A 27,809-nucleotide genomic window follows, 5' to 3' on the forward strand; every position below is an offset into this window, starting at 1 on the left:
ATCAAGACACAACTATAAATTTAGTAAATTGCACAAGCATTGACCATGCGATGCTAATTCATTTGGGAATGCCTAGCATATGCTTAGTCAAACATTAGAAAGTCATGCACCAACCTCTCTCGCTCGTTTTCCTCTTCCATACTGGCGAGTATCAAGGCCCCCAAGGTAATCACTCTTCCTTTTCATTCCACTATTAGAAGCCACCACTTGTGGTGGTGCTTCAGATATCTTCATTGCTTCATAGAATAATTTGAGGTCGTCATCAGTGAGAAGTCGAGAAGGCAAGGGAGGTAAGCACTCACGATCTTCAGCCCCACTCTCTATGACCAGCTTCCTCCATGCCCCCTGCAGAGTTTGTAGCACTCAAAATTAAGAAAAGAAGCAAAAAACTTAATGATAATGGAAACTAAAGGGACCATGGATAAACAGGAAATGGCAAGAATTCTCAAATTACCATCTCTTCTTCTCGCCTTTTTTTGTCGACCGATTCAAATATATCAATTTCTGATTCACTGCAACACAAAATTATCATTAGAGATGACCAAAATACAGTAAGCCAGACAACAGTTTATTTGAAATGCTGCAGCCGGAGTGTCAAAAATTTGCAGCCAGATGCAAAAAGAAAAACTGGAGCCACAGATTACAAACAGGATTCATCCATGAGACATAAGAAATTTGCAAAAAGTAATCTTAATTGCAAAGAGATCCAAACAATACAACTCACTAAATATGTATGCCCAGTACTTAGAACTCATTATCTCAGAAAAAAGCAAATAACTCGGTCACATTTTTCAGCCACAGACAAGATGTGTCAATTTAAAAGCTAAACCCACTGTTTTGGACTTTAATGCCAGCAATTGCCAACCTTACATACTTCGTAACCAGGCAATTTACGAATATGTAAGACCAAATTATTCAATAAGCCAGAGAAGGAAACCAACCTGCGGGCTATAAGATCATTCAAAGCATCATCACCCAAAACAGGTGAAGCTTCTTCCTTCTTGCACTCCCGCAGAAGGGACTCCAAGTATTCTCTTCTATCTTCTGCACTGTTGTTGATTGGCTAAAAGGTTAGCATGCAACTAAGGGAATTATGGATACACAATTGATAATAAGATTTCATCAAGCAGTTCAACAAAAACCTGGTATTATTATCAAAAAAGCCGGCAGTGATGCTCTGATTTGCAACTCCTAGTTTGTGTTCTGCTGAAGCTCTTACTTGTTCCTCTACAGTTTGAACCTTGACACAGGAACAGAAATGATGCAGCTTTAGAGAAAATTGTAAACGTAAATTGTTGAACCAAGCCAAAACAAATAAATTAATACAATGGGAAAAGAAAAGCAGAAAAAGTAAAGACATACATTATTTGGAAATGTTAATTGTGGACCATGCCCTTCAGACATTTATTCTGTTTGATACGTTAATGAATCTGTAGACATTAAGTTCTATTTGATGCATTAATGAGTCCAGAGACTGGACAAGATGGAAGACTGACGCACCATAACATTTTACAAGTGTTTAATAGGATTTGCATCATCCTTCAGGGAAAGCAGCCAATTTACTATTAACCACATTGATCAGCAATTCTATGAACAACGTACTTGTGAGCAGGGACAGCATTCAGTAGTGACCATAATCAGACCATTTTCAGCAGTTAAAACTAAGTGCATTTAAGGGCCTCAATGGATTGATAGGAAAAGAATGATGTAACCATATTAACTGTTTAGTCTCAGTTGAAAATTGAGGTGCCTAGATATTGGAAAAAAAACACATTATGAATCGCACAAACATTCAAGCAATCACAATCTCAACCATTCAAATTGCTCAATGTGAAAAGTTGCACATCCAATTTCTACAGAGTTTAAAGGCAGCAAATACATTGCAAGATTCACGTACACATACAGCTTTTCTTGTTTACTAAGACTTATTCAGGCTTTGCCTTACATCACAACGTCTATTTTTCAGACACCCACAAATATGTATGTGCCTCAAACAATTAGACAACAGAACAATTTTCCCAATTAATAATTTGAACGTATATGCTGCACACATGTAATTTCTACAAATACCACAAGGTCGTGATTGTTATTAGATCAAATTAATTGGAACTTAAATTCTCAATAAACGCAAGCAAAATAATAGTTCTCATTCTTATCCAAAAAAAATTATCATTTGTTTTATAAAATTTGAAATTTAGTTATGAGCCTCAGTAAATACCTAGGTTCCAAACATCTTCACTACATTTTCTTCCAATTTGTATTACATGCACTATTTATCTACTATAAAAGAAGCGACTATAGCAAACTGCCAATGAGGAGAGGAAGATCCTGAACTAGGATATACCTTTCAGTGAACATCATATATTCGACAAACCAATAAGAAGAAAAGGATAAAAATGGTCAGAAATCTATGCAGTTGAGATTGTAACATTTATCAATAAATGGTGAACTGTTTCAAAACACTGCAACTCAAACCACCTGATAAAGTCCAAAAAGAGCCAACAGGAACAAGATTGAGATTTTAGGTATATCACAAAGGTAACCCAAGTATCACATTATAAGAGCAACCACCCATCACCAAACAAGTAATTTATTCATTCTTGAGAAGAAACTACAAGCGATCAAGTGATACTCTTTAAGCGATCAAGATAAAACAAGCGATCAAGTGATTTACCGTTTCAAGTCGAAGAACAAGAACATCTCTCTTTTGTCCAATCCTATGAGCTCTTGCCTGTGCTTGCAGATCAACCTGTGTGAAAGTAGAAATGGATTAACACGTTTTAGGAAATAAACATTGAAGTTCAAATGATGGAAAAATGCTAGCAAGGAGTTGCATCAATAAATTGCCTGAGGATTCCAATCTGTGTCAAAAATTATCACAGTATCAGCAGCTTGGAGATTAACCCCAACACCTCCAGCTCGAATACTGGTAAGACATGAAGTAGTTTATTGTTAGAGAGAACGCATAGCATATGTCACAATGCATGTAGAGGGATATAAAGATAAAACAGGGCAAAACTTTCATGCTTTGTCTCCATGAACCTACAAAATGCTTGGTACACACCTTGATAAGCAGCAGAAAACTGTGTATGCATGAATTATAGAATATGTGCACATGCAATAGAATAACATGAATAAAAGGCCAGGCTTCTCTGAAGACACGTATGAAAAATTGCCCAAGCAAACCACTTAGGTCTTCTGAGACTCTTCAAGGGTGTATCTTAAGAAATCAGAGGACAAAGCCTCCAAATTGTCCCAATATCATCACAAAATCAACACTATTGTAAGCAATAATATTTTACTTAGGCAAATAAAAAATCTTTTTATATAAGACAATTCTATCTGTTATTGTTTTTCCTAAACTAAGAGATCATATATCTTGGAAATAAAGCAGCAATGTGCCTATAACTAATGAATTCAGTTTAAAAAAAAATTATTTTATCCCATACTTATACGACTAAGGTTATTTGGTATCTTTGCAATTAGTAGATTATCTTTTGTTTGTAAGATGAAATAGATCATTATTTTATTTTATTTTCTCTAACTCAAACTAAACATGCTTATTAAAATGGTCAGCAATTCTGCTTATATTGAACGAACAGCTTCCCCAAGTTATTCAAAATTACAAGGGATAAGGCAGGGTTAGGTTAAGGTAGTCTATGGCTTACCGGGGAAAAAAATGAGAAAAAAAAAGGGATTAACAGGATCCATGCAACCAGTCCTAAAGACATACTTGAAGTCTTCTGAACCAAATTAAAATACTCTATGTGCTAGCATTTAAATCAAACAGTAACTCTTAATATTATTCTTCCGCCAACCTAGTAGCACGCAAATAGAAGTCTTAACTTTGCTATGTCTTCCAAGGAGTCTTGGCTCCAAAAATGAAGCCAATGGTACCATTACCTCTGAATTAATACACTGCAAGGGGATAATTTAAACCAACCCTTAGATAGCGTTCACCAATAATAGAAGAAAGCAAACTTCCCTTTGGTATGCAAACAAATCCTGTACACTTTGGACTCTTAAGTGGAAGTCATCAGCAGATTTCCTTGCCAGCAATTAAGCATGTCAACTCGATAGCAACATTATTTAATTTTTGAAAATCTGTTCACAGTGCTTAACTTGACATAGACTTTGTTAATTCATTTTTCTTCTAGATGGCTGCCCAGGCAGCTGATTACCTAAGTAAAAATATAAAAAATGGAGAACCAGGTTGATTGAACTGCTCAATCAGCGCTCCTCGATCACCTCCAGATGTGTGTCCGTCTAAGCGTAGATACTTATATTGCTTCCAGCAAAGATAGTCCTCCATGACATCAAGCAGCCTAGTCATTGTTGAGAAAAGAAGAACCTGCAAATTTGAAGACTTTCAGGTTCTGATTTCCAACTAACTCCAACATCGAAAACAAAATACACAGAGAACCACAAATATATATCATGAGACTGAGAAGAAAACAGTATAATAGCACACTTTCTTTAAATTATCTCCTCATCTACGAGCCCTAGGAAGAAAACTCAAGGGGAACAGAACATTAGAAGGAAACATGATGACAAGAATAAGTATTTCTAAAAAGCAATGGGGAAGAGAGAACCTTCAATTAATATTAAAAATATATACTCATCTATTGTAAGTCAGTAAGCTGAACATTATCAGGAGTTCAAAAATTCAAGCTTGCAAAACAGCAGTTGAGGTCTGATTGTTTCAAAGGAAAATCTTTTCCGGAAAATAATTTCCTAATTTTCCAGTGTTTGATTCAATTAATCCAGAGAAAATCATTTCCCTTGCAAAATCTTTTACATCAGTTGATGCAAAATAACTTCAGTTGTGAACCTTCTGAAGTTATTTTCCACCTACACTTCTTGTATCTTTGGCCTTTGTTTGTGGCATCTATTGTCTCTTCAAAAAAGTAGTACTCCATCACCACAACTTAGACATAAGCCTTCAGGAAATTGCTCTGGCATACTTCGCCGGCAACGTCACCAACACCTTTGCCTCCAGCCACTCTGTTAATTTCATATTCTTCTTTCCCTACATACAATCAAAAGCTCACCTATTGCACATCCTCCAAAACATTCTCATGGGAGGCCCGCAAAAATGAATTAGATTAATTAATGGAAATAGGATCTGCATAGGAAAAGATGCGGATTGGCTAAAGAAGACAATTCAAGGAGAGTTTTATAGAAAAGAAATGAAATTTCCAGATCCGTTATAGAGGAAGGGATGAACAATTTCACCATTCACTATCAATTTTCCAGATTTTTATTTTGCAATTTGCGTCATGATTCTTGATGAGATCTTTCAGATCTTTGAACAGATTTTGCAGTAAACTGTCTTGTGAAATTTGATTCTATTTTCATGTCTTATTTAATTCTTCAATATTGATCAAGGTTAATTTGGACAGTAATCTCAGCTCTTCTTGTGGCTGTTATCTTCTTGGTAGTATAGAAGTAATTGAGGAGAGTTGTCTGTGGTAGTTGTGGTGTAACATTGTGGTGGTGGAGGCAGGAGAGAAGGGTGACAGGTATGTCTAATGGATATATTATTGATGGAAATATATTTCAAAAAATTAACCACACACATAAAAATTGAGAAAACAAATATTTTCCTGGAAAATGATTTGTTGAAATTATTTTCCCAAAGAAAATTTTTTACATTGAAACAAAAGGCCCCTTAGTTTTTAATCTTTTCTGTAAAAGCTCAACATAATCAATATTGACATAACCATAATAAGACTTCAGAAAAGATAAATTCAAGGAAATCAAGCCAGTAAAGAATTCAAACATATGTCAGGGAGCATTAGTAGACCATGGTCAAAGGAAATATATGCAAATGTCTACATACCCGATGATCAGTTGCCTTTAGTTTGGGCAATAAGCGATCTAGCATCTCAAGCTTCCCACAAAGTCTTATAAAGGTTGGCAGATAATGCTTCGGTATCCAGTCATGAACCTTGTGTAAACCAATATAAAAAAAAATGAGGACAAAATAGTGTGTGTTGGACTTGACAATAACAACAATTCATCATATCAAAACAAGGTTTCAAGGAGTCAAGTACTTTAATCTAGTGACCCAGATCCAGATCTGGAGTGGGGGAGAAGGTGGCAAGGGATGAGGAGTGGCTGTGGGGGGAGCAGCAGGAGAGGAGGGAGGAGGAAGTGGGGAAGAGGGAAAGATGGAGAAAGAGGAAGAGCGAGGGTGTGGCTGCAGGGGGGTGGTGATGGGCTTTTGGAGGGAGGGACAAGGTGGCAGGGGTGGTGGTGCAGGGAAAGAGTGGTGGGGTCGTGAAGGAAGAAAGGGGCGGTGATTTTTTTTAATAGTTATTTCTTTGATTTTTTGGTAGGTGTATTTGGAGTTTTGGGGGTATGTTCCAGTAGACTTGTATTTGGAAAACTGTTCTTGCCAAATACTCAATCTACACAGCCTAAAGATTACAAAAGACAGCACAAAAATGGTTTTACATTTCCATCAATTAGCTTAGTCTGACATCTTCAACCTACATTTCATCTCCACATAATAATGTTACATAATCTATACACTAGACTTAGCCGATTGAGTTTCCTACATCTACGGCAGAGCAGATTCTCTCTCTGGATAAGCCCAAATTCTACATCTATAACAAAATCAATTAAAGAACACAAAACACTTCGACTTCCAAGCAATGATAACATGCATCATGAAGAATGTCAAAAGGAGAAACAGATTAAGGTGGCGTTTGGTTTGCACATCGGTATTGGATTCGGATTCAGAATCGGATATCTTGGGTTTGGAATGAGGTCATTCATTCCAATACATTTGTTTGGTTCAAGTACCTGGAATGTGTATCATTACTATAGTTGATGTTTGGTTCGTCGACTCTTTCGGAATGGAATATAATAAATATATTATAAACCCCATCGTAAATGATAGTTATTGGCTCTTTGTAAATGGGATATAAGAAATCTTCACTAATTAAATATATTAGTATAAATGTATTAGTAAATTTAGTCTAACTAATTAATAATTTCTATTAGTAAACATGTATAATTATTAGTATAATGGATAATATTAATTATATTACATAAATTAATATACATTAAATAATACATATAAATAATATTATTATTATTATAAGTTTGTAACTAATTAAATTAAATATTATATATATAATTAAATATAAATATACAAATGTTATAATATAAATATATAATTATATAATATATACAAATATTAATTATAATAATATTTTATATAAATATAATATATATTACATATTAAATATAGTTATTATTATATATTATTATATTTAAAATAATTATTATTATAATTATATAACTTATTAATATTACATACATGTATATATTATAATTATATGCACATATAATATACATTTATAAATATACATATATATTATAAATATAATATTATATAATATTAATAAATTTATAATATATATTATATAAGTATAATTATATTTAACTAAATAATTATAATATATAATTATATAATACAATAACATCATTATTATAAGTTTGTAACTAATTAAATTAAATATTATATATATAATTAATTATAATTATACAAACGCTATAAAATAAATACATAATTATAATTATATAATATATAAATATTTATTGTACTCATATTTTATATAAGTATAATGCATATTAATATTAGATATAGTAATTATTATATATTATTGTATTTAAAATAATAAATATAATTATAATTATAATTATATAATTTATTAATATTATATACATGTGTATATTATAATCATATGCACATATAATATGCATTTATAAATATACATATATATTATAAATATATTATTATATAATATTAATAAATTTATAATATATATTATATGAATATAATTATATTTAACTAAATAATTATAATATATATAATATATATAAATACTAATTATATCATTGTATAATTAAAATATGTAATTGGATTTGTTTCTTGGAATCAAACTTGGGAATCGGACAAAACCCACCAAAATACTTGGGAATGGAGAAACACCAAATTTTTAGAAATCATTCCAAGATTTCAATTCCCATTCCAGTGAACCAAACACCATTTATGGGGTTCATTCCATTCCCCGAATCCGATACCCTCTTACCAAACGCCCCCTAACTTCTTATCCAAGCACTGTACAAGAAAGACAGCTCACTGCACAACTTTTATGTTACATACTGACCATGACTCAAATTCAAAACAACCAAAAATAATGACCATGAGTACACCAATAGCTACCAGAACACGGACATAATTGACAGAGAGCAACTACCTCTTCTACATGAAGTTGACTAAGGTAGGGGTGATTGCAGATGTTCCGGAGCTCCATCACAGAGTTATGCACCGATCGGGCCTAGTTATACAGTGAAATAATTTTATGAAGATGATTGCTATGAAAAGCCCATGGGAAGCACATTTAAATATAAATATAAACTACCTATAAGAATACTGATCAAATGGGTTCAGCATACCAGGTGCACATTTTTTGCTCTAATTAAAAGTCAAGGGAAGAGGAAGTCCAAATATCACAGAATAAGGTGACAATCTGTTTGGCTTTAAAGTAATCATAAGATATAAATAATTCTTCATCAACAATTATCCTATCTCTTCAGTTCCCATAAAATTCTTTTTCTTTTGTAAATCTATTTTCACATTGAAGTATGCATGCCGTCTCAACCTTGCCATCGCCATTCATGCTACTATTCACTCACAAACAGGGCATCCATCCATCTTATTGACACTGCCTAGACCATTTAACAGATACATATGCATACTTAGCATATATATCATACGTACTTAACAGACATTGATCATGAGCGGCATAATAGCATTCACAAAATAAAAAAGGTACAACCAGAACAAACCTTTGATGTTCCAATTGCACCAAGATTCTCTTCTACCCTCTTCATTAAAAGTTTCTGATAGGCAGATGCTTCACACCTAATCAATCTCTCAATCTTCTCAGGCAACTGATTTTCAACCTACAGATAGCATTAGAAAGTACCAAGGATAACAAAGCAAGTTAGCCTTTGGATGCAGGCCAAAAATAAATAGATATTTATTCTCGACCAATAGGTATAATAAATATAGAAGAGAACCATAAATAAATGAACATGATAATGACAAGTCAGCTCTTGGTATAAACATAGTTTCTTTCCATTTTTGGCAAAGATAATTATTCACAAACTTTACCAGGACAATACGAACAATATCAATATTTGCTTATGCAATTTAATTCTTAATTGTAAACTTCCTCTTCCCCATAAAGGAGGGAATTAAAAATGGTAGAAGATACATAATTTATAGCCCACACAATTAAGAAACCACCTCAATAAAGAAGACAACAAAAAGGCATGCATGCCTTAGTACAACAGTTCAATACAGGAAAGTGTTTCACGTCAGAGTTCATTAATGCATATAATTAGAAACAGAAGTTGAGCACGCTGTCATGGACAAGCACCTGCTGCAATTTATGAGCAGCGTGCGAAATTTTTTGCTTTCCACCCCAAAATTTTTTGCTTTCCACACCAAAACTACAAAAATTGTGCAGTCTACCAGCACAGAACTCAAATCTACTGTATCCTAATATACAACTCACAAAAGTTCTCTTCCGTGTCTAAAAATTCTCCTGCAGAAAAGTATACGGTATTCCAGAAGATTTCAGTCCAGTGACAATTCTCCATCTGCCCTCCTTTTTTCTCTCTCCCATTTTTTCCCTAAAACTTGTTTGACATAACATGATTAACTCTCCATGAAACACTTTGAGCTTGGACCTAAAGTATTTAGGTCAGAAACCTACCACATTCAATGAACCACTGAAGAAATGTTATGAAAATAAATAAAACCATGCATTCTCCACAAAGCATAATAGAGATGATTGCTAAGCTTTTAACAAAATGCCTAAACTCATTCCAACATTTCCACCTTGCATGCCAAGAATCACAAGAAAGCCCAAAGCACATATTTGGTAAGAAAATCCATGCAAAGGTGGCACACAGATATAAGATACAGTAGAAGCAAATGGATGCAGGCTATCCCAATATAGGACATTACACCTCATACAGCAGAAAATTCCTATGTAACAATAGATAGGTCTAACCTTGTGCTTCAATCGCCGAAGGACAAATGGACGTAAAACTTGATGAAGGCGATTTATGATCAAAAGATTCTCTTCCTCGGATAGTAAAGCCTGATGAGCACAAAGAACAAAAGCTTGGAAGTATATTATATGACAATCAAAAACAACCACTATAGGTTAAACACCCTTATGAACCAAATATTACAAGGAAACTGTACTTATGGAATCAACTCTGGAATAGAACTTCAAGTGTCAGAACTACAAGGCCATTTATTTATGAAAGTTAAACAATGACGCATCTTTCAAGACACCTGGAGCTCCCAGATTAAGTAAATCAGGAAGCAGCATGAAAAGATGAAGTGCTATAATTGGAGATAACTAGAAGAAACCACAAACCAAAAGAAGCTTACCTCATCAGGAGAATTGTCGCCATTACTCTCAAAAGGTTTGTTAAACCACTGGGAGAAGTCCTCTGAAGAATTAAAAATATTTGGCAGCAAGAAGTTGAGCAGTGCCCAAAGCTCCTCAAGATTGTTCTGCATATACATAGGATTAAATTAAAAACAAGAATAGAGACATTTAAAGAAAGATTAAACAGAAAAGAAATGGAGTGAATGACTGAAGCAAGTAGTAGCATTCCATGGAGCATGAACTAAATGAAACCCTTGTGCTACACAAATAATTCGCATATAACATGAACGTGGATTAAACCTGCAGCGGAGTTCCAGTCAACAGCAATCTATGATTACTTCTGTAGTGCTTCAAGTCCGCATTCAACTTGCAGGAAGCATTCTTTATACGATGCCCTTCATCGATGATGATATAACGCCATTGTATTTTGCTCAGTTTTGGCTTGTCATGCTTGTTCATCAAATACTCATATGTCGTCAATAGAACATTAAATTTCTGATGAACAATTTGTTCCCTGTCAAGGACAACATGAAATCCTCAAGCAAAGCCTTTTGCCTACATAAATATCAGAGAAAAAGGAAAAGGAAACACATTCACACTTACTTAAATAGCCTACGCCGCTCCTCTGGTGGTCCAGAATACACAATTTTGTGGATGCCTGGTGCCCAGAAGCTAATTTCTGACTCCCACCCAGGTAGCACAGAAGAAGGCACAACTACTAAAAACGGTCCTCTATCATATTTAGTCTCCATGAGGTAACACATAAGAGAAATAACCTGCAAAAGTAGACCCATCAAAAAAGTCTACCTTCAACAAAAACCATAATCTGCTTGAAACTAAAATCCTTCAGCTCATGCAACCAATATAGTTGATTCTTAGAATGAAGGATTGGTACATGATTTGACTCGAGATAGCAGAATTAATTTTTTGGTGACATGACCTGAATGCTGTCAGGAAGAACAGTAAAAATTAACTTCTGTAAATCTGCTTGTACCTGAACAGTTTTACCAAGGCCCATTTCGTCAGCAAGAATACCATTCAATTGGTTGTTGTAAAGTGAAACCAGCCACCTAAGCCCATTCATTTGGTATCTGAAACAAAACAAAAATAAAATGAAACAATGCATACACCAGAGAGCTTTAAAGTAACCCTGTGCCCAAGATAATAAGCTTCAATCCCGAGCAACCAACAAGATTATAGACTTGCTTGCAATAAAGTTAATTAATGCTGGTAAAACATATAACTTACTCTCTTAATTTCCCACCCACAAGAATGGTTGGCTGCTCCAATACATTCTCTTTTACACTGCAGAAGAAAGAGTCCTCGATAAAATTATATCCTATAGCTTGGAAGAATTACAATAAAAGTCTTGAGAAATCCAAAATGCACTATGCAAAATACAATATTGTCAGTAAAAGAAGTACAGAATAAAATAAGATGCAAATATTTTGACAGCTAAATTGCACATTATCACTACCAAAACAGTTGAAGTCAAGGATTACCAAAATGCTAAGTAGATTGCTACCATTCTGAGAAGAAAGCTAGAATTATTACCTGTGAGCAATCATATAGTATTTCTCATTGCTTTCCAAGTAATGCTACAAAATGGGATCACAAACAAATAAGCCAGGGAAAAAAATAAATTATTCTACCACAACAGAACATTTTGAAATCTTAATCAGAAACCTTTGCTTGGTCTGTTTCATCTTCATTCTCAACTGAAATCTCATTTTTCTCCACAGTAGTAGCTGTTCTGCTCTCATCTACATCGATTGACTTTGCTTCCTGCAGTTTGGTTCCAAGCTTTTGAAGATATTTTTCAGTCTCTTTAAGTAGTTGTTTTACACGATCTGATTTGGCATCCTGTAAGTCCATTGCGGGCATAGTAAGTACAACAACCTAATCTTAGCCTCAAGGAAAATCGTAATAAAGCCATACTATACCTGGACCATCCGAAGATACCCCTCAACGTCATTGATTTTTAATAAATTAATCTTCTCACGCTGGATCCTATCAATCTTCTCTCGATGTATGCGTTCCTTCCTCTTATGGAATTCCCTCACATACTTATTGAAACCTTTCCAGCGTTCTCTTTTCATTTTGAATACATCTTCCAGTCTTTCCCTGAAGTTGGTTTGTCAAAAGACATAATTGAACCAGTTTGAGTAGCCAAATCCTCCAAAAACAAAAGCGAAAGATTCAACATACAGCAGTTTACATACCTATGAACCTCTACTTCGCTGAAGAATTCCTTCTGCCTCTCACGAATTCTCTTTTGTCGCTCTTCCTTCATTTTCTGTTCATACCTCTCAAGTTGTTTTGATCTCCTTCCAATTCTATGTTTTTTGATCGACTTGAGACGGTCCATTTCAGGTGCTATTGGTTTGAAAAAGTCATTCAAAATGTCACTGCCCAATAAAGTTTCACATTGTCAACAAAGCATATTAGGACGAAGTAAAAGAAAAAAACCATAAAAAGAAAGGAAAGAAAAATCAGAAAGGACCACAAGAAAATAGAAATTTGAATAACGAATGGAAATATAAAAAACCTCCGAAGACGACGTTGCAATTCCAATAACTGAAGCTTCTTCAATTCAATCACACTTTTTGTTTTAGCAAAAATATCTTCAGAAGAACTCACACTTTCCTGCAATATATGCATAATTTTGGTCACACACATTTTTAACCTAATAGGACATAAAACCCATTTTATCACTGAACAACAGATAACATTAAGTAAATGACACATACCCAGAAACTCAAATCTGAACTTTGACGGAAAGAAGCTGACGCTTTCACAAACAAGGCAAAATAAAATTATAGAACAATAAAATTTTAAGAAAAAAGTGTTTTTTCCATGCGTTATTTATTAGAGGAATCAAACCTCATTCCTAAACACAAATAGACCTCTGCAAAAAATTCATCTGTTTCTTCAGTTACAGAGTCAAAATTCTCGTCAATCGAACAATCTGATGGACAGTTTAAAAGTTTAAGACTGTGATCTTGTACTTGAAACATGCAAGACTAACTTAGCACCTATCTTATTTCCAAGCAGAAAATCCAAAGATCCTTAAATTTTAATATTCATTCTAGACATACTATAGACCCAACTTGATTACCATCTCTCGAAGAACAGAATCAGCAACTGATTCACAGAAATTTCATTCATAATCATGCCAATGACATATTGCAAATTTCAATCAAACATTCTTAGAATAAAAAAAAGGAATTTCCTATCAACCACACATCCATATTAAGCACCTTACCAATGACGGTGGCTATTGTGAATTTTAAGTTTCTTTACCAAAATAAGTAATTCTAATAATAATTGACAAGCAAACTGATCTATCACATTCAGAAACAAGATACATAATCCTAACATAGAAATGTACGAGGTACTGTATCAGTTTAGTACCTATGTAGTTCCTAAGACCGTATACTTAGGCTTTTCTGGTTCAAGCTTTAAACTCTGTCAACAACACTGCCTACAACGATGAGAACAGTCCACTGCCTGGGCCAAAACAAAGACAATGGACTTGTACTTCTTTACTCTGGCAAGTCTTTCTATAATCAAGTCCACTGAGAATAATAAAGAAGGCATAGTATGATGACCATTAACCACCCTAAACCTACTTAACATTCATTGTGCGTAAATGATTGCAAAAACGTGGCACCCACCATGATACCTTAACTTTGCTTACCTCATTCTTCTTTATTTTGTTCTTCAATAACTTAATCATTCAACATTATCCTTTATTAATGACCTCAACACTAATCCTGCTGTTACAGATGCAAGTCATCAAAATCCAGCATCCATGTCAATTGTTCATAGTTTATTCAGTCATGTTTGTCATTTCTAAAGATTTTTTGAGCACACAGTTTTTTGAGCATCCACATGAAAAGGCAGCGCAGCCCAGAAGGTTTATACCCTCATTTTGGATTTAATAATAACAATTATACCCTCATTTTGGATTCAACAATAGCAACAACAGTAATAACAATAAAAGACTTCAAGGGGTGAAGGGGGGAGATACCAGTATACACTAGAACTGATAGTTACCACAAGAATATTTCATGTCCTTTGAAAGATCTTACACGCTAAAATATCATTATGCAAGTATCAACAAAAAAATTAGCACATTATGGGATTTATAGCCTCAAAATCAGGCATTTGATGATCGGAGAGATATGATCTAGCATCCTGTATGACTTTTTTAATTGTCTTGGCAAAACTATTTTGCACGAGGAAAAATATATGGAATCTTCTGAAGTTCTGGTAGACTACTATTAAACTGCCAGATTCCAAATCTTCATCGAAAGAGGAACTTCTTAATAAGTCAGCAGACTAGTCATGATAGCAACTTAAACCAAAATTTCCTATTGATAACAAAAGTTTACTAGAGATACAAGCATCAAAATCTTTGCAAAATTCAATGATCAAGAAAGAAGCATAAGATTATCACCCACCTTTAGCTTGGCAGAACAAACAGCAATCTTTTTCTGCTCTGTTTTCTGCTGTTTCAATGCCCACATTTTCTCATTGAGAAGTTTCCTTTTCTGTCGATCCAATATCCATTTTTCTGATGTTGTATACTTTGGAGATGGAGGCCTATCAGCATTTGCAGGAGCATCTTCCTCTTCTGTATCAGTTTCTTGTGCTGTAAAGCATTTTCATTTTCTCAGGAGTAACCATCAATAAGTAACAAAAGGTTTTCAAAAAAGGTGCCAACCAAAAAGATGGATTCAAAATGATTTTACTTGTTTTTATCCTCTAAAGCAAGCCGACAACAAACGACAGGCTTTATGAAATCAAATCATATTCATTTTAAGAAACATAGTAATCATAGAAAATAAGTGTAGAATATCGTGAACATAGAATTTTAAGAAACATAGCAAATAAGTGTAGTTTTTATATCCGATTCTACTGAGGTCAAAAGCATAACTTCACCTGGCAAAACATTTCTTAGTACTATATCAGAATCCTTCACCGGCATTAGTATGTTATTTTGGCCATCCATTCCTGAAATAGGTTTCCACTGTTCCCTTAATGGTACACTAGGCAAGTCACTATCGGTATCTCGATGTCCTAGACCATTGCTTTCAGCGGCATTCTGACATTGATTAGCAAAATTCTCTTTTCTTTGTTGTTGTGATGCATGTGTCAGACCTGAAGCCTCCATTTGGCATCCATTTCCATTCCAAAAACTTACATCATGCTTCATTGTCTTACTTCTCCCCGTGACTAAGGGAGCATGGTGTGAAATTACAATTTGTTGATGATTGTTCCCTGAATCATCCTCATGAATACTAACAGGTATACTCCTTGAATTAGAATCAGATTGTATACCTCTGAGTGAAGATGCCTGTGATTCTGATGTTTCTTGCTTTGGCATTTCAGCCTCCAATCTCCTTCTTAAAGCTGAATGCTGTCTGCTATCTTCAGCATGTTCAGATGGCATGGCATGGTAACCACTTTTATCTTCCTTCATGCTTGCATTATTATCGGCATCTTTTAAAAAATTTCCTCCTGCTTGAGGCCCTGTAGAAAGTGCACCCCTTGTGTTATCAAGCACTCCAGTTGTCGGTTCATTAACAGACAGCTCTTTCCCTTTATGATCAATCATTTCTTTGCGAGCTCCTTCTGAAGAACAGCCTATTAGTTTAAGTTAGAAAGACCACTGTAATGATAATAAGTATTACCAACCTTCTTTAGGGAAGAAGTTTCCAAGAGCAATTTCAAGATGAAGTTTCTTCGGCATCAAACCATTTCTGCGCATAGAAATCAGAATTGCATAAAATTATATGGTTTCAAGAATCTAACGCCTTCAGAAGATGTTATTCTTAGAAAAGCTAGAGAAAATACAAGAGCACAACTTTCACCTGAAAGCTAAAAACACAAGGCATTGAGCTCTAAGCTGTTTCAGATGATGTTCCTTAAAAGGCAAGCCAGAAACAGGAGCCTGAGCAACAGGAGATTTTCCAGTATCTCTTAAAGCTGAACTTGGTATCATACTTGTTTCTGGAACGTTACTTGGAATTGCCCCCTGTGATACATTACAATCATATTCCAGCTAAATCTATAGACCACAATTATGCACTTCTCTAGTCAAAGAAAAATTTAGTACCACTAAAAGCAGAAATTTTGACAAAGCAGACTGCTGATCATTTCATTTACAGCTAAAAAGATAAACAGGAAAATAAGCACCAGAAAATTCAAATCACAGCTGGAGATTGAAAAGATGAGACTGTATTCTTCATCTTAGAAAGAAGTTCCGCTACTACATTCTGCTCAACTTGGAGCCAGAAAAAGACTCAGGAGACAGAAAACAAAACACTTGTACAGTACAAATAAACACCAACCAGAAGCCAGCCAGCTTGTTAGTGACCAGTTCCAGTACTAAATATGCTGTCTACTACAATCAAGAGCTGTCTGTACATATGGTTGGAAAGCTTGTGCAACCAAAGCAGTTTACAATTTCAATTTTAATTTTTACACCTGGCAATTTCCAGGAAAGGATGGAGAACCAGAAGCCAGCCAGCTTGTTAGTGACCGGTTCCAGTACTAAATATGCTGTCTACTACAATCAAGAGCTGTCTGTACATATGGTTAGAAAGCTTGTGCAACCAAAGCAGTTTACAATTTCAATTTTAATTTTCACACCTGGCAATTTCCAGGAAAGGATGGAGAAAAAAAACTCACTGTTTACAGTTAGCATTGACAAGGATATATAACTGGAACATAATAGCTCAACTACAAAATTCATGCTGTTGTGTCATTTTCTTTCAATAAACCCGTGACAACCTGAGAGTTTTGAGACTTGATGACAACATCTAAATTAATACTGTCCGCAGCTTAACGAAAGCCAACAAAATTGAAACTCATATACCAAAAATATATGTAGAAGAAACGGACAACTTCTCAGCATAGGAGACATTCTGTGAGCAAAAAAGATGATAGAATTAATTAAAGAAACATGATAAAATAAATAAAAAAAATACCTGATTTAACTTATTAGGAATAGGTAGACTGGTTCCTTCATGTTCCATTATCTTTCCAGCAATGTTCTTGCCTGCATAAAGATCCATTGATGGTGCAGCTGCAAAAGCTTCCATTCCATCCTTATTCATCTTTGCAGCAAAACCCTGATTAGCAAATGAAGAACTTGCAAACTGCATAGGTACTGACATCCCTGCTTCTACTGGCTGATATGAAGCAGTAGCACCAGGTGTCAGTCCACGTACCTTGCCAGCTCCACCTGAAAATGCCTCACCATGTCAGACATAACTATAAGTTGACAATGACACCTCTGAAACATCAGTTCTGCCTACTATCAATAGCATCAAACTGGTAATAAGATACGTAAATGAATATCATCCATTTTTTTTTCTGCTTCATTCTTTTGCATACAAATCAATTAGCATCAATTTGAAGGAAAGAAGAACAAAATTCAACAAAATGTACAGAATTCTAACATCTTATCGACATCAAGTTTCTTGCAACCAAAAAGTTAACTAGATTCTATACCAACTTGGTCCAGGTCTAACCTGGCTCAACCTGAAACCTCAATGGAAAGTTTAGATTCAATAGGTGCTAAAAAAAAACAAAAGACACCAAAACAAACAGGAACTGATAGCAAAAAAAAATGACAACTAATCAATCAGAATGGAATATAGCTGCACCAAATTTTGATAATACTATTTGAAAGAAATTCAAAAGCAGCATTAAACAATAAATGGTCTAAAAAGACCAACATATGACAATCTCAGACAGCCTACTTGTGCCACCTTGGTGGGGACTTTTCACCTTTTTGTCTCTCTGGAAATGACCACCAGTTAAACAAAGACAGAGCAGGCAGGTCACTGATGCAAAGATCAACAACTTGCAAAGCTGCAAATAGTATTGGTGTGTCCAATCCACCTTCGTGGACAAAACTAGGTGCAAACTTATGTATCAAAAGCGTAGCAGCCAAAAGATCTTTGGAATGAGAGTTCAAACTTGAGGTAGCAATACCAAAAGATTTCAATTTTCACAGGAAGAGGATGTGAAGAGCAGCAGCAATTAATGAAAGTCTTTTGAGTGCTCAGTAAGAGATGAAAGTGAGCCGAAGAAGACATTAATCTTCGTTATCACTAAAGATTCCATAACTGCAATTGCAACTTTTATTGTCAGATTACATCCATAAGCATCCAGAAACAAGTAAACCTAGATGCCTCCATTGTAACTTCTATTGTTTTAATCCATAAGACCTGGTGCAATCCAAATCTTCCAGCTGTTAATATAGCTTCATTAGTCATTAATACATCTTCTCTTCAGGGTGTAATTGTGATTCGGGCCGGAAAAATATCATTTGCTTGTGGAATTCAAATTTTGAAAATGGCCTTTCACTCTTGAGTACTTAATACATACATGTTGCAGTGGAAACTCGTGTAGACAGGGCAGACAACATCAACTTAACTGCAAATTTCTCATTCTAAAGCATGGATGCATGGTGTAACATCTTATTCCTCCTTGATCCTAAAAGCTCCTAGCAATATCAAGTAGTTACAAGTCACTAGCAAATATGTAACCTTTTTTTTAGTGTTTAATTGATTCTCTTGAATAGATTTTTTTGGTTCCTTTTAACTCTTTTGATACCATTCTACACCATGTTCTCCCACATTTATTTTAAAGCAGAAACATTTTACAAATAGAAAAGCCATGTCAGCCCAATAAAAAGCTGCATCAGCAGACACAAGTCCTTACCCATCATATTGGCTGATCCTTGATATATATCATGCCCAGCAGCAGTTGGACCAACAAGCGACACGCCTGAGCTATAGGAATCAGTTTTAGACATCTCATTTGCAGTCAAGCTTGACTTGGGGTCCTTTATAACCCCCGTCCTCTGTGAAGAACCTGTAGTACCATAACCACCAAGCATTATAAAAACAGCCATTCCATTACCAACACATGCATCATTTTATGCAGTGCTTGGGGTTTAGGCCTGGGAATAGACATTATAGTACGAATCATATACAAAGAATCAGTATAAATTGGGCCTATAGAATCATCAAAATAACTAATGTTTGGTCAGTTTTTGAAAGAATTGGTATCAAACTAAAATAGTTTCTATTATCATTCTTCCAACTGAATACTGCCACCACAAAACTGGGGACTATAATTGGATCAGCAAATCTCACACAGCCATTCCAAGCTTCAAGTTAAAGTTGCACCACAGGGACAACAGTACAAGTGAAGGTTAGAGATCAACCAGTAGTGGACTTCGGAGATCGAAAATTTGCTTTTCAGGGGGTTGGTGGGAAGGCAGTAACAATCGAGAGGGGGAAGGTAGCGCTGGGGGTTTCACGAAGCAACTCACAAAACTGGGGACTATAACTGGATCAGCAAATCTCACACAACCATTCCAAGTTTCAAGTTAAAGTTGCAGCACAGGGACAACAGTACAAGTGAAGGTTAGATATCAACCAGTAGTGGACTTTGGAGATCGAAAATTTGCTTTTCAGGGGGATGGTGGAGAAAGGCAGTAACAATCGAGAGGGGGAAGATAGCACTAGGGGTTTCAGGAAACTCACAGCAGGATGAGGAGGAAGGGGATGAGCAGGAGGGGGCTTTAGGGATGACAGCAACTAGAGTGGGTTGGTGGGTTGTGGAGGAAGAGGGTCCACGGCAACAGCGGAGAGCCTAGAAAATAAGGGGTAGTGAAGAAGGGAGGGGGACAATTGCAAGAGGCCAGGGAAAAAATGGTGGTAAGAAGTGGGGGAGGAGATGAAGATACAACTGGGGAGGAGAAAAAATTACTTAAGTACTTTTTATTTCAACTCAATAACACCAAATCATCCAAATTTGGTGGGGTACACAGCTGCTTTTTCATCTTTTCCTTTTTGATTTCACTCAGAAAATTTCAATTCACAATACCCATTAGCCAGGTAACAAGTATAGCAGTTAGTACAATTTCTAATTTTCCAAAACTTGCAATCAAGCATAGCCAAATGGTCTCTCAGAAAAAAACTAGAAATTATACACACTGCACAACCAATTTAACTGTGGGAGTACCTGCAACATGGGATGATCCAGATTCTCCTGCTTGTGGTCCAGCAGCGAGAGGGAGCCTTGATGACATTAAAGCTTCAATGTCAAGGCCATTTTGCTTAATCACAGTCTCCATGGCCCTTGGATTAATAAAAACAAAACATTGAAACCAATGATAAGTTAACTGCAGGTACAAAAAAATTAAAATAAAAAATAAAAAATCTTGTAAAGATCGTCACTAGTAGTACATGTTCAATTGTAAACCAGTGGATGACTTTAGTAGTTACAGCCTCAATATTCATTTTAATCCCAAGTTTGAGAGAATGTTATACACAATGAAAATGCCCTTTCTTTTTGACAAGCATAAATATATTATACTTACCCAAACAGAAACAGAAATGATATCTTATAAAAAAGAAGAATCACCCAAAAGAAATGGACAAAGCAGCAATAAGACGTACCAAACATGCACGACGATGGAGTATGAAAAACTACTAAGAATTTTGGCATGAAAAGCTCAATTCATGGAAGCAGTAGGCAGCATAACAGATTTGGAAGAAGCTCAAGACAAATACCTAGATATTACTTGGTAGGGCATTGAATTCTCCTTCCCACTAGATTTCATGTGTTGCAAAATCTAAAATCATCCATGGACAGAAATTAGCATAGACTCCAAATCCCCATACTCGTGAAACAGATAAAATATTCAAGCTGTGTCTAAATCTTATAAAAAGAGTATACAAACCACATAAAGCTTTGTTGCCAGCTTTGTTGGCTCATCTGTAGAGTCTTGAATAAGTTTATGCAAGAATTTTGCCGCTTCCAGCTCCACATTAGGTGGATTCGCCATTTCACTCAAACTGCAAAACAGAAGTCTCCTATCAGATCACTTGCACCAACGAAAACATAAAATCTCAGGATAAAATGTCACCTTTGAAAATTAAAAACGAAAAAGGAGAACAGAAACATAGGTCTGCGTAGAATCAAAGCTTAAAAAGCCCAAAGACTGCCTTACTTGAAATTAATCACTTCCCTTTCCAAATCTTTTCTCCTTTCTCCATTTTCACATTCTTTCAACAAATTTCTACTCGTTAACTTAAATTCTTACTTTTAAAGCAACTAACATCACCCGCTGAGCAACGAAAATGCAAAACCCCCAAAACCAAGTGCGAAACAGTAGATATCATCTCAAATCAAATAAATTATTACCCTAAAACGATGAACAATTAATTTATCACAACCCAATTCAGGTAAACCTGCAATACGCCTAATATATTCTCTCAATAGAACAATAGATGATCCAATAATAGCCTAAACAATATGAAATCGTAAAAGGAAATACATTTGATGGGTATGTTAAGCGAATTAGAACTATTTTGCCAAAAACCACGGGGCAACACAACATGAATTAGGGTTTTTCAGTATTTTGAAATTTTACCTGATTAGGGTCGAGAACGCGAATATTGAGCTGAATCTACATGCTCGATCCGTGGGAAAAGCATAAATTACATAAAACTAGGCTCCGGATCGAAATGAAGAACATGAAATGAGCTCTAGCTCCTGCAGAAAAGCATAAATATCTTCTTCAACTTCTTTGGGGTGTGATGGTATACGAGTCTTGCGCGTTTTGAAGACTCCTTGTGTCTTTTGGTGCTTCAGTAAATTAGAGTGACGTCCACTCTTAGGTTTTCTGCAACTATAAAAGACCGCCCATGATTTCTTTTAAATTGTGCTAGTGCCCATCAAAAATTGAAATAACATAAAAAAGAACAAAAAAAAAAAAAAGAAGTTGTAATATACTTTCATGAATTTACCTTTTTAGTTTAAAGCTTGAGATTAATCAAATTATTTTCAACATAGGTGAAGGTTATGGAACTAACGAGAATACTAGTTGTAAATGAATGCTTTTGAGATATTTTGAACTTGTTAAATATCTTTTCAAATCTTAAAAAAAAATTCAAATATTATCTATTCTTAGGTTTTCGGCAATTATAGAAGATCTCCCATGATTTCTTTGAAATTGTGCTAGTGCCCATCAAAAATTGAAATAACATAAAATAGAACAAAAACAAAAAAGTTGTAATATTTTATCTTATCTTATCTTATCTTATCTTACATATATATAAAGACCTAAGATTTCTACTCTCAAGTTGATCCACGTGGCGATATCAGGGAGGGAGAATTTTTTTCTTCCGTTTATGTCTCAGGAGCGGTGATTACTTCTCCAAATAGTATATCACTATTGAGGTCAGTTTTGTCTTTTCACATGAAATTACTACCCTGCCCAGATAGAAATAACTAGCCCCAAAACAGTAACCAACTGTTGAGGGCTATTTGTGACTTTTTGTGAATGACCTTTTGCTTTATTTCTGTCTTTCCCGTCCCTCTTTTCCCTGACCAAAGAAAGCGGTCATTGGCATTAGTTCTACTTTGGTTCTCCTTTGTCTCTGTTGTGGAAGACAAGAAGCCAAAAAGTCAAACAAAAAGATGGAAGTGCACCGATGTGGCAGGAAAGCAAAACACTTCCTTTCCACTTCATTTTACAACTTTAGCCCATCATTTTACAACATAGTTGTCTGAACCTCTCCTTGATGCAATCATGCCAGTATGCCACAGATGATCCAAAAAAGACTCGACATTTGGCATCACTTGCTGGAGCAAAGGAAAGGCTTCACTTGTTCTCGGCAAACTTATTAGATGAGGGATCCTTTGATGCAATAGTTGAGGGATGTGAAGGTGTTTTCCATACCGCATCTCCAGTTCAACTTTCAGTTAGCAATCCAGAGGTGCATTTTCTTTACCAAACTGGAAATTTTTTATTGTCAATAAAAATTGCTTTCTATTCAACGGAATTTGAAATTCTTGACATGCTTTGTAGAATATGTAATTTTACTACTACTTTTTTTTTTTACTATATTCTTCTATTGCCGGCCAATATTTCATTTCTACTTGCTTTTTTGGATGATATATATTCCTTTGGACTTTGATTTAGATGATGTTAAAGCATCAATACTGACTACAAATAGGGAGTTTCTTATTTCCAATTCTAGGGCTTTATGATGTGTTTCGATTTCTCCTTTATTCAATGTCAAATAAACTCTTTTTTTTTGTAATTTCTTGCTCAGAATTTGCTTACCCACAGGATAATTCTACTTGGAAGGAGGAAAATGGGGAACTTTTGGTTAGATTAGGTTGTACTTCTTGGCCAAAAAATCAACAAATTTTTCCCCAAATTATGCGTAGCCTTCGGATTCATCTTATAGATAATTCTTACAGGATGGCATTTTGGGGAATATTATCCCCCAACTACAGCCGACTTTGTAGCCATGGGGATGCTTTTCTTCTTTGGTTGACTTTTATAGATAAATTTGAGTCTTGGTTTTGATCGTCAAAATTCATTTTTTTCCTATTTTATTAGTTTCAGTGTAGCTGAATGTGTTCTTCTAAACTTTTAATACAAATTTAGCCCCATTTTTAAATATGATGATTACGACATGTTTTGATCCTTTCGATATTACTCTAATGACCAAAATAAGTTCTTGAGTAATTTTTTTCATTCTCTAAACATTCAATGCATTGCTTTTTAGTTTTTTTTTTCTCTTCTTATTTTATGACTGACGACATGGAAAATTTGTAGGAGAGTATTGGAGGATTTGGGTTTTTTTGAATTTCCCTTCTCCAGAATTCTGTTCTTTCTACTTGAAGTTGGTTTGAAGGTAAGATTTTTTTCCCCTTTTCTAACTCTTAAGAAATTAAGTGAATAACTTCTCTTTATGGGGACAACCATTCTACTAAAAGCAATATGTGTTCTTTGTTCTCTGTTTTACAGATGGCTAGGTGCCATGGAAGCAATCATTCTACTGAAAGCCATTTTTACACTTTCTTCTCTGTTGTACAAATGTTCCTTTTCTTTCATGTGAAAAATAATATTCTAAGCTGAAGGTGAATGAATGTAATCCCCAGAAACTGGTATCTTCATTGTAAAGGTGTATGAATTTATACTTTTTAAATGGAAAGGATATTATGTAATTTCATTTAAAAAGTAAGGTTCTACCTTTGCTTCTTTATTCTTACTCTTATTGATTAAACATTTACAAATGCAACATAGTATAGGATATTTTGATTTTCATTGGAGAGATGCTACTGCTAGAAAGCAATAATTTACGCACTTAATATTTTCCACTTCTTGCCCGTAAACGTATTTGGCATGCTATGTTTACAACCTGATGACCAATGATGCAAGCAATCCACAAAAGTTTTTCAATTATACCACAAAATCATTGAACTTAATAAAATTTTCTACAAGAATCTCTAATATCGGATTTCTTTTCAAGTAAAACTTTAATCCTCTAGCCTAAAAATGCTTTTAAAAAATTTTTAAACTTAAAAAGAAAAAAGAACAGCAAATAATAACAGTATTTAGGTTGGTATTTCAATTAATAAAAATAAAAAATAATGTTCATAGCTAATATTGTTAGGATCAACACTTCTTCAATTTTAATAGGTGGGCGTGAGCTATGGTAAACATCTTATTACATTATATACGTCTACATAAGAATTGTCACTACTTATAATTTAGGTGCTCTGAATTATATTTTCTACACAATAGGTTGGGAATTGGTTGTGTTATTGGATTTAGATGAATGATTATTTAGTCTGATGAGAATTTTGAACCTTTTCAAATGGGTAATTTATTTCTAATTTAGAATAAGAATTAGATACAATCGTGCCCAAGTTTAAAAATAAAGAGTGGCAAGGAATTTTTCAATACTTGTAACACAATAGATTGGGCATTGGCTGTGCCTTGCACAGCCAGAACCATTCTAGTTACATATATAGAAAAAGTCAAGACTTCTACTCCCACATTGGGCCACGTGGCTGCTTTTGGGGAAGGAGTCTATTGTAGTAGATGTCTTGCCAACAATGCCGTGCAAAATTTAACTCCTGGGCTGCACAGTTAACTATTGATAAGGGGATCATACGTCTTTTACCATCTAATTGCAACTTTGCCCTACCATAGATAACATCCCCTCAAAATAGTAGGTTACTATTAAGGGTTATTTCCGGCATGTTAGCTCAAATTATCCTCCTTTCCTTTTCATTGTTTCCCGTTTCTTCAACTACTCTTCTTCGGTGGAAAAGTAGAAGCAGAGAAGTAGGTGAACAGCTTTTAGAGACAGTGGCCAAGAAACGGGTTGTCCACCTACTATCCGTACATCCAAAACAAAGAAAGAAAAGTATGAATTGACCTCTTCCAGCACTTTGTCAACAATCTCTTGCTCTCTCTCTCTCTCTTTCTCTCCCCCCTCCTTCCCATTCTTTTTTTTCTCCTTCCTTTTCTTTTCTTTCTGGTTTATAGACAAAGAAAAGTGCGAGTTGAATTCCTCCAACATTTGGTCAACAATTTGACGATTGTCTTCGCTAAATTACGGCTCCTTATTGGATTTTGTGGTTTGTCCTTTTCTATTCCTTTTTGTTCCCAGCCAATGTTTTCCTCTTGCTTTCTCTCTTTTTCTCTGTTTTCCATGCTTTTGTTTCCCCTTCCTTTTCTTTCTGGTTCAGACCAAGAAAAGTACCAGTTGAATTCCTCCAGCACTCAGTCAACAATTTGACGAATTTCTTCCCTAAATTATGGCTATCCATCCAATTTTTTTTTTACTTCTGTACTCTTTATCATATCTCAACCATGGTATTGTGCTTTGTCCTTTTGTATTCATTTTCATTTCCTGATTGAGAAATTATCGACAGTCAAAAGAAAAATCTCTGACAACTTATTAAGTTTGCATCTTTATCTATTCTGCTCATGATAGCTAATACCATTGCTAGAGATATAGGTTTGTCCTTTTGTTTTCCTTATTGTTGACCAATTGGCAAATGATCAAGAATGAAGGAAAGTTTGTGCCTTTATTTAGGAAAAACAAAAATACTGGTGACAAAAAACTTCACGCTTCTTCCACCTTCTCCTCTGCAACCTTTCATCCTAAAGGTAACTACTCCTTTTCTTTGTCTAAATTTTTCCTCTATCAGTATTAAAGAGATTGGATAATCTATCAACTTTTTATTTTGGTTGCCAAATTTCTTCAGGGGTTCAACTGCACTTTGAAAAAATTGGTGCAGATGAACTTCTGATTCACTCTCTTCAATCCTTCAGTTTTTTGCTTTTTCTTTTCCTGTTAATAATATAATACAACTGATAACCATGGAAGGGCTGTCACCACTTATTGAATAGAGAAAACCAAGCTAAAACCAGTTAACTTCTCAATTTGAAATGTAAGCTTAAGTTCCAGACTTATGTAAAAGCATTTGAATGATGTCGCGCCCCACTTTTCGAATGTGATGTGTGTGATGTTGTGTGTAGTGTGTGTATAGTGGAATGTGAACGTGTGCGAAATGAGAAGTAAAAGGCCATGGGACTTAAGAATGCGACGATTTTGGCCAAACAAAGTTCAAAAGGGTTTCTTGAAAAATGGAGTCGCCACTTGGTATAGAGTTAGGGTGTACCAAGTCACCCAAAAATGATTTTTGTTTTTGAATGAAAAAAGTAAATAAACCCTTTTAGAGAACTTTTGGGTCTACGTAACCAAAAGAGGGATCGGGGGTCACATTTGACGAAGGGGAAGGCAAGGATAAAAATCCAAGGCACCCCTTCGACCTAGCCAAGGCTAATTGCGTGACTTAAACCAATTTTTCCTAATTTTTCTACCCAAGGTATGTATCGCGTGTTGGATATGTCTATATGAATGCAAAAACCTAGACCTAGGGGGACATGGGGGAAATTTCTCTTCAAAGGTTGAGTGGTGCCAATCACATTAGTTGTGAAGCCCAATAACGATCCTTTGAAGAAGTCACGAATAATGCGAGTGGGATGCAAATGAATGGAATGCATGTATGCAATGTGAGGATATGAGTTTGAAAAAAGTAATAAAAAAACAATAAATATGTAAATGAAAATGTGCACGTGAGTGGGCAAGGTACGGTATGTGAAATGATAATATGAAGTACATGTGTGCAAGTGATGATAAAAGTGTTCGTGTGCAAGTGAAGAAACATAAAGGTGCACGTGTGCAAGATAGGAGGAAAAAATGAAAGTGTGATAAGAGTATAAAAATGGTAGAGTGGATGCATGATCCTAGGGAATGTATGCATATTGGGTACGGGGAGACCTAAATCGTGACTCAATTTGCCCTTTTATAGAGAGGATACAAGCGTGCTAAGGCTTTAGAAAAAGCCACACTCGTCTATATCCCGTATTTAAGGGGACTCTCACGCAAATGTACCCTAACTAGCATG

At 35.0% G+C, this 27,809-nt stretch overlaps 1 protein-coding gene across 6 annotated transcripts in view; it reads right to left on the reverse strand.

The window, feature by feature from the left end:
* The window catches only part of LOC113761363 (chromatin structure-remodeling complex protein SYD), a 30,989-nt gene extending 8,828 nt beyond the window's left edge, over positions 1-22,161 (reverse strand). For 2 of the 6 annotated variants that reach the window (XR_003467129.1, XM_027304332.1), the window contains exons 1-31: positions 21,958-22,161; positions 21,265-21,379; positions 21,095-21,156; positions 20,544-20,659; positions 19,233-19,385; positions 17,489-17,745; positions 16,370-16,533; positions 16,194-16,258; positions 15,438-16,130; positions 14,957-15,147; positions 13,039-13,136; positions 12,713-12,898; positions 12,434-12,614; positions 12,177-12,353; positions 12,045-12,088; positions 11,739-11,795; positions 11,485-11,581; positions 11,094-11,266; positions 10,791-11,004; positions 10,490-10,615; positions 10,101-10,190; positions 8,866-8,982; positions 8,274-8,354; positions 5,843-5,950; positions 4,182-4,351; positions 2,848-2,926; positions 2,675-2,749; positions 1,143-1,240; positions 942-1,049; positions 455-512; positions 115-345 (exon numbers count right to left, since the gene is read on the reverse strand). Coding sequence is in view for 1 of the 6 variants with exons in the window: in XM_027304332.1 (XP_027160133.1) it covers positions 115-345; positions 455-512; positions 942-1,049; positions 1,143-1,240; positions 2,675-2,749; positions 2,848-2,926; positions 4,182-4,351; positions 5,843-5,950; positions 8,274-8,354; positions 8,866-8,982; positions 10,101-10,190; positions 10,490-10,615; positions 10,791-11,004; positions 11,094-11,266; positions 11,485-11,581; positions 11,739-11,795; positions 12,045-12,088; positions 12,177-12,353; positions 12,434-12,614; positions 12,713-12,898; positions 13,039-13,136; positions 14,957-15,147; positions 15,438-16,130; positions 16,194-16,258; positions 16,370-16,533; positions 17,489-17,745; positions 19,233-19,385; positions 20,544-20,659; positions 21,095-21,156; positions 21,265-21,369 (4,374 nt within the window). In the remaining 5 variants the exon portion in view is untranslated. Of the gene's footprint in view, positions 1-114; positions 346-454; positions 513-941; positions 1,050-1,142; positions 1,241-2,674; positions 2,750-2,847; positions 2,927-4,181; positions 4,352-5,842; positions 5,951-8,273; positions 8,355-8,865; positions 8,983-10,100; positions 10,191-10,489; positions 10,616-10,790; positions 11,005-11,093; positions 11,267-11,484; positions 11,582-11,738; positions 11,796-12,044; positions 12,089-12,176; positions 12,354-12,433; positions 12,615-12,712; positions 12,899-13,038; positions 13,137-14,956; positions 15,148-15,437; positions 16,131-16,193; positions 16,259-16,369; positions 16,534-17,488; positions 17,746-19,232; positions 19,386-20,543; positions 20,660-21,094; positions 21,157-21,264; positions 21,409-21,957 lie in introns of all 6 variants that reach the window. The other 4 variants (XR_003467133.1, XR_003467132.1, XR_003467134.1 and 1 more) reach the window with 4 other exon arrangements.
* Between the last annotated feature and the right edge of the window lie 5,648 nt (positions 22,162-27,809).

Source organism: Coffea eugenioides, chromosome 1 (genome assembly GCF_003713205.1).
Source record: "Coffea eugenioides isolate CCC68of chromosome 1, Ceug_1.0, whole genome shotgun sequence".
Lineage (NCBI taxonomy): Eukaryota > Viridiplantae > Streptophyta > Magnoliopsida > Gentianales > Rubiaceae > Coffea > Coffea eugenioides.